This window comes from Anguilla anguilla, chromosome 8, assembly GCF_013347855.1.
Source record: "Anguilla anguilla isolate fAngAng1 chromosome 8, fAngAng1.pri, whole genome shotgun sequence".
Lineage (NCBI taxonomy): Eukaryota > Metazoa > Chordata > Actinopteri > Anguilliformes > Anguillidae > Anguilla > Anguilla anguilla.
The window spans coordinates 672,568-683,123 of record NC_049208.1 but is presented as its reverse complement, the minus strand read 5'-3'; the positions used below and the strand labels follow the sequence as shown (position 1 = coordinate 683,123).

Below are 10,556 nucleotides of genomic sequence, written 5' to 3'. Positions count from 1 at the left end.
AGGCTGTCGGCCAGTGACTGCCCCATGCCTGATACAGGACACCACTGCAGTTCAACACTGTCTGAAACACCGTTTCCACATGAAGTCATTCCACCTGAGGTTGTATAGTCTGCTTATTGCCCTGCAACAAATCTAACTTAATTCACTCTAATGTTGGCAAGCAAGCTGCTCTGTTTCAGCATATAAAATTTTTTGACTTAGACTACATTTCACTGGGTGCTATTCTTTGTGTGTGCTCTTTGTCTTCAGTATGTCTTGATGGTATGTGAGTGTGAATCTGTGCTTTCTGTTTCAACCAATCGGCAGGAGCTTGTTTATTCTTGAGGGCATTAGCTGTGTTCCACCACTAGGGGGCGATACAGACTCACTGGCAGGAGTCACAGACAGGGTCGCCAGTCACCTTGAGGTTGTGGAATGTAGAGATCTTCCTGGGGAGTAGGGTTTGAGCATCGATTAGAAGCACCTGGGACCTGTTCCACTCCTGGGGGGTAAGGTTTGAGCATCGATCAGAAGCATGTAGGGGCTGTTCCACTCCCAGGGGGTAAGGTGAGAAGTTTAGGCCTTGGTGACACTGTGTTGATCCTCTATCACACGCAGAGGCAATCTCTAGCACTGGAGTGCTGGCGATGCTTTCGGTTTTTGTTCCATCTGAGATTGATCACAAAAGTCTGATAAAATATTAAGAGAGCAGAGAAACACCGAATGACTCTGGCCTATGGTCACCTGTGTTCATTCAGTCTGATGATGACATTATGTAGTTATGGGTTTGGATGGAGCAAAAGTAGGAACACCTCTGGCTCTGCAAGACCAGGGCTGCCCACTCCTGCTCCAGCCAATCAGAGATGTGAACCCATTTTATGGTGGATCAGTACAGACACGGTGACTGTACACGCAACACTGATGACACATAGAGGGATTTCTTCTGAGCAGTTTGCCTTTATTTTGCTTTATTAACAAGTGGGTCAAATATCTGAATTATCCACGGGCCAGTGTAATCTCGGACCATTCTCCTTTGGTGTTATTTTATGTCATAGCATGCTCTTTCTTTGTGTCCTGTGGGACTTGTGTAACTTGTGTATCACTGGTCATTCACTTCCATTAACTGTCTGTGGCTTCCCCTAACCTTTCCGGGGGCTGTGGTGCTGTTTGCCTAACCCTGGGTCTGTTCCACTGGACCAGCTCTCTGGACCAGTTTAATGCAGTTTCTTGCATTCGGGGCTGCATATGGTAGTAATTATGAACGACAGCACAGTTGCCTGTCCGTGCACTCATGAATTTGCAGCCTACTCGAATGCACACTGTGTGCCATTCAACTGGACTGCAACCAATAAGGAATTGTATATGCTGTGTATGAAAGGGGGGATATATAAACAATATAAATTAAGGAATTAATACATAGACGGAGCACTAAATCAGTACACTAACCGAACTTTTTTAAAATTTTATTTTATTTTTTTAGCGCGGGACCCAGTTCAAATGTCAGGTTCTCGAACTGTGCGCGAGACGGGAACCCCTGTCAGCGCCTCCCAGCTGCGAGTGCCGCCGTGTGATCGGATTACAGCAAACAAAACCGAGGAACGGCCGGCTGACTGTGGCAGTACCCGCGCTGCTCCTAGGACAGCAGGACTGCGTTTTCTAGAAAGCTCGATTGTTTTTATGAGGGCGCACTTTTGTGTAGACTTTTTCTTTCTGTCTTTCTTTGAGCGTTTGAAGGCAGAGAGGGTCCCGTGTCTCTGTATGCGGGACTTTGAGTCGCTTTATGCGACGTGTCCTCATAGCCTACTGTACTTTTCAGAACGTCGCTGTAAACTGGTCCTCTCAGCTGGCCGGGTCACTGCTGCAGGCCGTGGGAAGAACAAGTGCAGATCGTTAGTTTTCTAGAAAAATGATCTCTCCAAATAAAAGCAAAACTAAACTAGATAAAGAAAACAAACACACACATAGATAAATACTTTGTTGTTCAAAGGCTGAATCTGTTTTATAGCAAGTTTATTGAATCGTGTTACCTTGCTCCTGATTCATGGCCAACACCCCATTCATTTATAGTAGCTACTCCACAACAACTCATAGCAAGTTAGCTACCGCCGGACAGATTTATGGCATGTCTGTGTGAAAATGATATAGAATACCCATTCTTTAAAAACAGGTAGTAGTCTTAAAGTGGCTTTTTATTTTGAAACCAAAAATAGGAAAATAGATTATGTTTGTTTATTTTTCTTTTAAGTTAAATGAAAGTACTTTCAAACTCCACCGCATTCTGCCAATAAAACAATGAAATTTCGTCCTGTAGTGTTTACATGATGGATAACAAATAATTAGCGAAAATTATTTCTAGCCAAATTATTTTCGCATGACTCAACTTTAATTCACGCTTTTACTCTAAAGAACGAGTGAAGGGGTGTCCTATTTCTATGGAACGCAATGAGGCAGGAGAGTTCCCATTTATGAGTCGATACTCGTTGTGACCAGTGCGGGGAGACGCTCGCGCGACTCAATGGATTGCTGGATTCGTAGCCTACTCATCACAGCTCGATCGCAGAAACATTAAACAGGTGGTCAGACACAAACATCGTAAACCCTCCACCATGGAGAAAAGGTGAAGAATCCCGGTCTCTTCTTTTCGGATACAATCTGTGCGAGGCCGAAGAGAATTAATGTCGAGGCGAACGGGGAGAAGCAGCATCGCACCTTGAGTTTTCTTCTGGATCTGTGGGATATATCGGAAATAAAACTATGAAAGTGACGGTGTGTTTCGGTCGGACCAGGGTGGTGGTTCCCTGTGGAAATGGAAATATTAAAGTCCACAGTTTGATTCAGCAAGCCGTAATGAGGTACAAAAAAGCCATCGCCAAGGTGAGTTACGTTTGTTTTTCTTTGTGCTCTTGTTGCCATGAAAATATTTGGAAACAGTGTTGCAATCCGAGGACCGGTGCGGCGGTGTAGCAATATGGCGCTTTTCTGGGAGCGGAGGGAAGAAAGAACAGGGGGAAATCCTTCAAGATTGTGCCGATTAAACCGACCAAACCGTTTTAACGGGGTTGCTTAACACGGGAACCCATTTATTTCTCTAACTTTTGCGTGTTTAAAGATCCTCTCTTCCATTTTCGTGCTGTTACTGCGATAGTACCCGGCTGTAGCGAACCAGCAAAAGTTCCATAGGGACATAGTTTTTAATAGTCCCGCTGGTGAATTTGATAGTTCTGGGAAGACATTGACGAAACGAATTAATTAATTAAATAATGTGAAAGCACATGCATTATGCGACTGACAAAAAACTTGAGCTGAAGTAACATAGTTAGGCTATCACACGGGACGAGTAAAGCCTGCAAGAACGTGCAACCGGGGTCTTGCTATCCTGTTTGAAGTTTGAAAGGCGAGGCTTTCGAATAGCAAAAATTCGTAAATGCAGCTTTGACATTAACTTGATTTTCCTCTAGCTACATTTGACAATTTTTTTTGCATTTTTCAAATACTTTTATTTGTCACTCATTGCAGCGGCTAATCTGACCATTGCCACAACTCAAGAAGGGTATAGCCACTTTAAACCGCAAGGAAAAGACAGATTGTGTTTTGACGTCTCATTTGTTTGTAAAGGCACGGCGTACTCGTAAATCAACGCGGTGTGCTCAGCTCCCCGTATCATCTCGTGGGTTACATGTGTTTTAAGTTGTTAGTGGCGTGTGTCCTGCACGGATGCAGGAGTAAGTATAAATTCAGCCTCGGGCCTCCTGGAGACACCAGGCCCTGGAGGGGAGGGAAGGAAACTACAGCGAATGTCCAATAAGTTAAGAATTCCACAGTCACGAAAAACTGGACGTGGTTTTGCGAACAAAGAATGAGATCACCGCGGTTGCTTAAATTTGAGGCTCAGATCAAACCGTAGGCTACTAAACAACGGGAAACGCCATTTTGATCGGTTACGGTTTGAGATACCGCCTGCTGCGGGCCTGTTAGAAGAGCATCGTTTGCATTGATGTGAGCAATCCCGGTACAACAGCGCAAGCAAGCTCGTGCATCAGCGATAAAATACGCTAAGGTGTGTTTGGGAGGACTTTGACTATCTCCTGCAATTTATTGAAATAATAATGAAATGAATAAGTGCACAATAGTCCCTGGACCAACTACAAAAGGGTGCTATATTTTCCACTGTATGCATTCAATTTCACTTTTTGTAGTAGGCCATTCCTCAAGGTTAGATGGTTTGGCTCAAAAGTTAGTTGAGGAAAAGCAGGACTGGGCTGAGGTTACATCATGCTGGATTGCGTGACGCTGTTGCTGTAGCTTCTGAAAGTCGGATATTTTTCTACCCTCATACTTTCCTTTCACCATCTCATTGGAAGAGGGAGAACTTTTCCAAGAAAATCTAATATGTTTTTCGCAAAATCTTGATGAATTTGTTAATAGCAGAAACTGAGAAGTGTAGATAGTGATACATAGTTATATGAGTCAGTTAAGCCAAACAAAAAAACGTGTTAGCAATTTTCAGACACCTTTGAGTGACTAAGTGAATGATGGTAGTTAAACGGTGTTTCTGTGACTGGAGGCCCTGTTCAGATTTTATGGGCATTTCGTCCAACATCTTGAGGCCCGTTAAGTGAGTTCACGATCATTTGTCATGTGTGGCTGTTCTAATTGGCCGTGACAGTGGCAGGAAACGTTACACATTGTGTGGCATCTTTAGGTTACCGGGGTTACAGGGCAGCGTATTTCTTTCCCCACGCGCCCAGCATTGAGCGTTACTCTCACTGCTAAAACCGTTTGTTCAGAAGACGGCTGGATTTGTGTTCTTAATAAATGCGTTTATAACAGACGGCTCTGCATATATAAAAAAGGTGTACCCTTGAACTGTGATGTGTGTTTCTCATAAGGTCCTGAGTGAGCATCACGTAGTGTGTGACTGGTGTAAAGAAACTGAAAAGAAAGAAACTGACTGCTCATGTGCCTGTGAGCTGGACTCTCTCACACACTAAGGCAGCAGCTCTGGACCTTTTCCCTTTTCCAAAAAAAAAGTCAAAGTAAAAATTTAAGCTAACATGACATGTTGTCTGGTTTCATTTAGAGTGGGGGGGGACAGTATCACAGATGAGGGGTGTCAGACTCTTCTGTTGGGGGGGGGGGGGGGGGGGGGGTGCAGTGTCTGCTGGTTTTTGGCGTGCTACAGCACTGTCACTGACTACAGGCTAAGCCATCTGGTACACCTTGAGTCCAAGACATAAATTCACTGCTGATTGACGAGAACCACAGAAACAGACACTGCGGCCCTCAGAAGGCTTGAATTTTGCATCCCTGTCCAAGAAGGTGGAATATTTTTGCTTTAAAAAGTATTTATGTGGTTTAAAAAGTTATGGAAATGAATGGGTTCACCTTGAAAAATGATGTTAATGACCCCAGTGCCTTCTGTACTGCCTGATTACCACAGAGGGAGATCCGTAGTGCACCCATGGACTGAGTCTCCAGTAAATTTATGAATCCTTTTATACCGGCCTAGTTTCCTTCTTGGGCTTGGACACCTATTTAATATTTGCAGTTCCTGCAGAATGATGTGAGAGTGCTCCTGTATCGATTGTCAGGGTGTCAGGCCCGTTTGGGGAGACTCCCCCCGCTGCCTGTGTGCTGAATCGGGGCCGATTTGCCTCCTCACCTGTAGGGGCAGTCACACCCCTGAGGGAATGTTTTATTGCCAGCCCCTCTGAATGGCGCATGGCTCGCTGGCGTTCCTTCCCGTCTCTCTGCTGGAGCGGGTATCTGTGGCTCGCTGGCGTTCCTTCCCCTCTCTCTGCTGGAGCGGGTATCTGTGGCTCGCTGGCGTTCCTTCCCCTCTCTCTGCTGGAGCGGGTATCTGTGTCTCTACAGCAGCGGTGGACAGCTCCGTTCCTGCTGGGCCGTTGCAGGTTTTTGTTTCCACCGTTTAATCAAGCAATTGGCTGCATCCAGCAGCCCCGCCTGACCTGTAGAGCAAACCGCAGTGAAGTGTTTCAAATTGGGAATGATTCAGTGTTACGTTATGATGTGTGTTTAGGAACACTTGCAGGGAAATGTAGTTAAAATGTCAGATCGCCTGAATGATGGGGTTTAATGGGATAATTGAGAGTTGGAGTTGGCATGAAATCCAGGAGCGGTTACCGGCCACCATGCCTGCCCCACTGCCCCCCCCCCCCCCCCCCCTTCATGCCCTGATGACCCCAATGCTTCGCTGGAGGGCCACAGTACCTGCAGGTTTAACTCCAGGCCTGGAGAGCCACAGTGTCTGCAGGTTTAACTCCAGTCCTGGAGGGCCGCAGTGTCTGCTGGTTTAACTTCAGTACTGAAGGGCCACAGTGTCAGAGGGTTTGACCCCAGTCCTGGAGTCGATGCTTAACAGCACTTGCTCCTTATTTCTGAGGCCTGAATTGGCTCTCTGTATGGGAACAAAGAGAAATGGTCCCCTGGGGCTGGGCTCTGCATCCCTGGTGTTTAGTGGCCCTGGCACAGTGTTGTGGCATGCCTGGTGTTTAATAATAGCAGTGCTGATGTCTCAGGTGTCAGTGAGGTGTCAGTGCTGTCTTCACCCGGCTGCTGGGTGATCTATGCTGTAGCCGGATGGCGGTCTCATCGTTAGGGTGATCTACTCTGGCGGGATGGGGGTCTCATCGTTAGGGTGATCTACGCTGTAGCGGGATGGGGGTCTCATCGTTAGGGTGATCTACTCTGGCGGGATGGGGGTCTCATCGTTAGGGTGATCTATGCTGTAGCGGGATGGCGGTCTCATCGTTAGGGTGATCTACGCTGTAGCGGGATGGCGGTCTCATTGTTAGGGTTGATCTACTCAGTGGCGGGATGGCGGTCTCATCGTTAGGGTGATCTACGCTGTAGCGGGATGGGGTCTCATCGTTAGGGTGATCTACGCTGTAGCGGGATGGGGGTCTCATCGTTAGGGTGATCTACGCTGTAGCGGGATGGGGGTCTCATCGTTAGGGTGATCTACGCTGTAGCGGGATGGGGGTCTCATCGTTAGGGTGATCTACGCTGTAGCGGGATGGGGGTCTCATCGTTAGGGTGATCTACGCTGTAGCGGGATGGGGGTCTCATCGTTAGGGTGATCTACGCTGTAGCGGGATGGCGGTCTCATCGTTAGGGTGATCTACGCTGTAGCGGGATGGCGGTCTCATTGTTAGGGTGATCTACGCTGTAGCGGGATGGCGGTCTCATCGTTAGGGTGATCTACTCTGGCGGGATGGCGGTCTCATTGTTAGGGTGATCTACGCTGTAGCGGGATGGGGGTCTCATCGTTAGGGTGATCTACGCTGTAGCGGGATGGCGGTCTCATCGTTAGGGTGATCTACGCTGTAGCGGGATGGCGGTCTCATCGTAAGGGTGATCTACGCTGTAGCGGGATGGCGGTCTCATTGCTTGTCTCAGGGTGAATCCTTTTGAGGGGTCAGCATAGTCTGGGCTTGTCAAACCCATCCCGGAGGGGTCTACAGTTTTTCCTGGTTTAATTTCAGTCAGAAGCCAATCTCGGGCTTGGAAAGAACTCCTTGGCCAATGAGTGACTGATGTCATTCACTTAAGTGCTGAAACATCAGAAAGCCCAGCATGCACTGGGGTCTGGCGTAGAGTCAGCGTTCCTGCCGTGATGGACAGGCTATTAGGCCACAGTGGTGACCTCCTCAGGATAAACAGGACAGAAGCTGAACCCCTCTGTGGGCTTTGCTCCCGGGCTCAGGCATTGTGCTGCTTTAGTAAGTGCGTGTGTGTAGTGTGTGTGTGTGTGTGTGTGTGTGTGTCTGTGTGTGCGTTTAATCAGTAGGCTGTAGTATGTGTGTGTGTGTGTAGTGTGTGTGTGTGTGTGTGATCAGTAGGCTGTAGTAAGTGTGTGTGTGTATGTGTGTGTGTGTGTGTTTAATCAGTAGGCTGTAGTAAGTGTGTGTGTGTATGTGTGTGTGTGTTTAATCAGTAGGCTGTAGTAAGTGTGTGTGTGTGTGTGTGTAGTGTGTGTGTGTGTGTGATCAGTAGGCTGTAGTAAGTGTGTGTGTTTAATAAGTAGGCTGTAGTAAGTGTGTGTTTTTGGAGTGGACCCTGGCCCTCTCGATGGTTGGGGGTGTAGGGTTCTGGTTTTTGGAGCGAACCCTGGCCCAGTGGTGCAGAAAAGCTCCAGACGTAATTCACCTCATTTCCCAGGAATCCGTGGTGGTGAAGCCAGAAGGAGGATGGGTGGCTGATTCTGTTTAGATGGAGTTCAGTTTGAATAGCCCCTCTGTCTGATGTGGAAATGTAACTGCTGTGCAAAGTTGTTTTCTTTTCCGTACCCTGTTAAGATTTTAGTTGGTGTTGAGTATTTGCCCACATTCTCCCCTGTGGTTTGCATGGGAGCTGATAACCTGGCATTGACTGTGCGGCCCCAGTGTTACCATCAGTCCCATCTGTATGCAGTATCTAAGAGGGTATGTGCGTGAGAGTGTGTCTTTGCGTGTCTGTGCATGTCTTTGTGTCTGTGTGTGTGCGTGCGTGCGTACGTGAGATTGTGTCTGTGCATGTCTGTGTCTATGTGTGTCTGTATGTGTGTCTGTGTCCGTGTCCGTGCATGAGTGTGTGTTTGTGTCCGTGTCTATGCGTGAGTGTGTTTGTGTTTGTGTCTGTGCGTGTCTGTGTCTGTATGTGTGTCCGTGTCTGTGCGTGACTGGGTTGAGAGTATGTTTGTGTTTGTGTCTGTGTCTGTATGTGTGTCTGTGTCCGTGTGTGTGTGAGTGAGAGTGTGTTTGTGTTTATGAATGTGTCTGAGTGCGTGAGCCTGTTTAGAACTGCTGCATGTGTCCAGCCTTTCTGTGAAACTCTGTTGTGCAAGTTAATGGAAGCATAAAAATAGAGCGAAATCACATATAATAGAATATAAAAGACTCCATTACCCCCCCCACCCTAACCCTAACCCCCCCCGGGGGGAGTATGATTGCCGCCCCCCCCCGGGGGGAGTATGATTGCCGCCATTGTAGCCAGTGTGGACCTTTGATCTCTCTTACGATATGAGTGGAATTTTAAAAAGGAGGGAAAAACGGTACCTGTGATATTTTTGCCAAAATAAAAAGCCCTTTTCCCATGGGATATTGCATGTGTGTGAGTGTGAGCATGTGTGTGTGTGTGTCTGTTTTTGTTTCTGTGTGTGTGTATGTGTCTGTCTGTATTTCTGTGTGTGGCCTTGTGTGTGTGTGTGTGTGTGTGTGTGTGTGTGTGTGTGCATGCACGTGTGTGTTTTTCATTATTGTGCAGAAGTGATTAACTTGGTGATTAGTACAATTAAAGTGGTTTAAAATGTTTTAAAATGTATTATTGCTGAGCTAATAGGCCTAATCAAGGGGATCTTGTGCGTTTTGCGGTGATGAATAGTGTGTGTTTGAGTGAATGCATGAGTAAGCCTTTTTATATCTGAATCTTTTGGCTTGTGGACATCGGCTGTTTGGCTTGTGGTATTGAGGTGCAGTGGGAAAAACAGAAAAATTGGCAGAGCTTTAAGCAGCTGTCAATCACAGATGCATTTGATCCAATCAAAACCATTTTCTCTGCACTGCACCGATGGTTTACATTTGGGACCGAATGATGGCTGGCTCCTCCCATTTCAGGTCATGTGACACCTCAGTCTCATGCTGAGCAGAACCCCATTCCCAGAGGACTGAATCCATTTCAGGATTTAACGGCAGCTTCTGTTTACCTGATCTGACAGTTTAGCTACAAATATGGACGCACTTGTGAGTGACAGCTGAAGACTGTTCTTGTGTCTCTATATGTGAACGTTAATTGATGATTTTTAATGTGTAATCTACGAGGGAACTGGCATTGGTATATTCAGCAAATTAACTGATTGAACCTGGGTAATTGAATGTAGCAGAAGTTAAAACTGATTGTGCATTACATTATGTTGCAGGCATTTTGAAGATGCTCTTGTCCTCAGCTACTTCCACAGCTTTTGTGTTTTTACTTATTTATTTTTTTACATAGTGTCAATTTAAACAGCCGGATATTTACTGAAGCAATACAGGTCAAGCACCTTGTTCAAGGGTACAATGACAGTGCCATACCCGGAAATCGAACCTTCCCCACTGCATTACACCTGGAACGGGGTCCCCCTGCCCTCCCCAAACCCCCTGTCTCCACAGCAACTGCTCCCCACCACTCAGTCCCCCTGGAGCGAACACAGTCCCTGCAGCCCCGCCCTAATCACGCGATTGCCCAGCCAGAAAGGATGTACGCACAGACCTGTTCGGGCGAATAGCGAAACTTTAATGAGATTTGCTTCCGTTCGAATGGAACTCTTCTTATTATTCCATTAACATGCAATTAGCGCATGAAAAATTCACCAGCAGCCCTCTAGGGATCTGTGTGTGTGTGTGTGTGTGTGTGCGTAATATGCAGTGTGTGTGTGTGTGTGTGTGTCTGTGTGTGTAGTGTGCACGTGTGTGTGTGTGTGTGTGCGTGTGTGCATGCATGCATATGTGTGTGTGTGTGTGTGTGTGTGTGTGTTTGTGTGTCCCGGGGGGAGGGGGGGTTTACACCCCCTTCTGAGACCTCAGGCAAGTCGCTTCATG

General features: G+C 47.0%; 1 protein-coding gene across 2 annotated transcripts in view; it reads left to right on the top strand.

The window, feature by feature from the left end:
* The first annotated feature begins 2,450 nt into the window (after positions 1 to 2,450).
* Positions 2,451 to 10,556, top strand: part of LOC118234049 (partitioning defective 3 homolog) — a 258,754-nt gene continuing 250,648 nt past the window's right edge. The window contains exon 1 of one of the 2 annotated variants that reach the window (XM_035430352.1): positions 2,451 to 2,853. In XM_035430352.1, coding sequence (XP_035286243.1) covers positions 2,734 to 2,853 — 120 coding nt within the window. In that variant the 5' untranslated portion in view covers positions 2,451 to 2,733. The remainder of the gene's footprint in view (positions 2,854 to 10,556) is intronic. The other variant, XM_035430351.1, reaches the window with a different exon arrangement.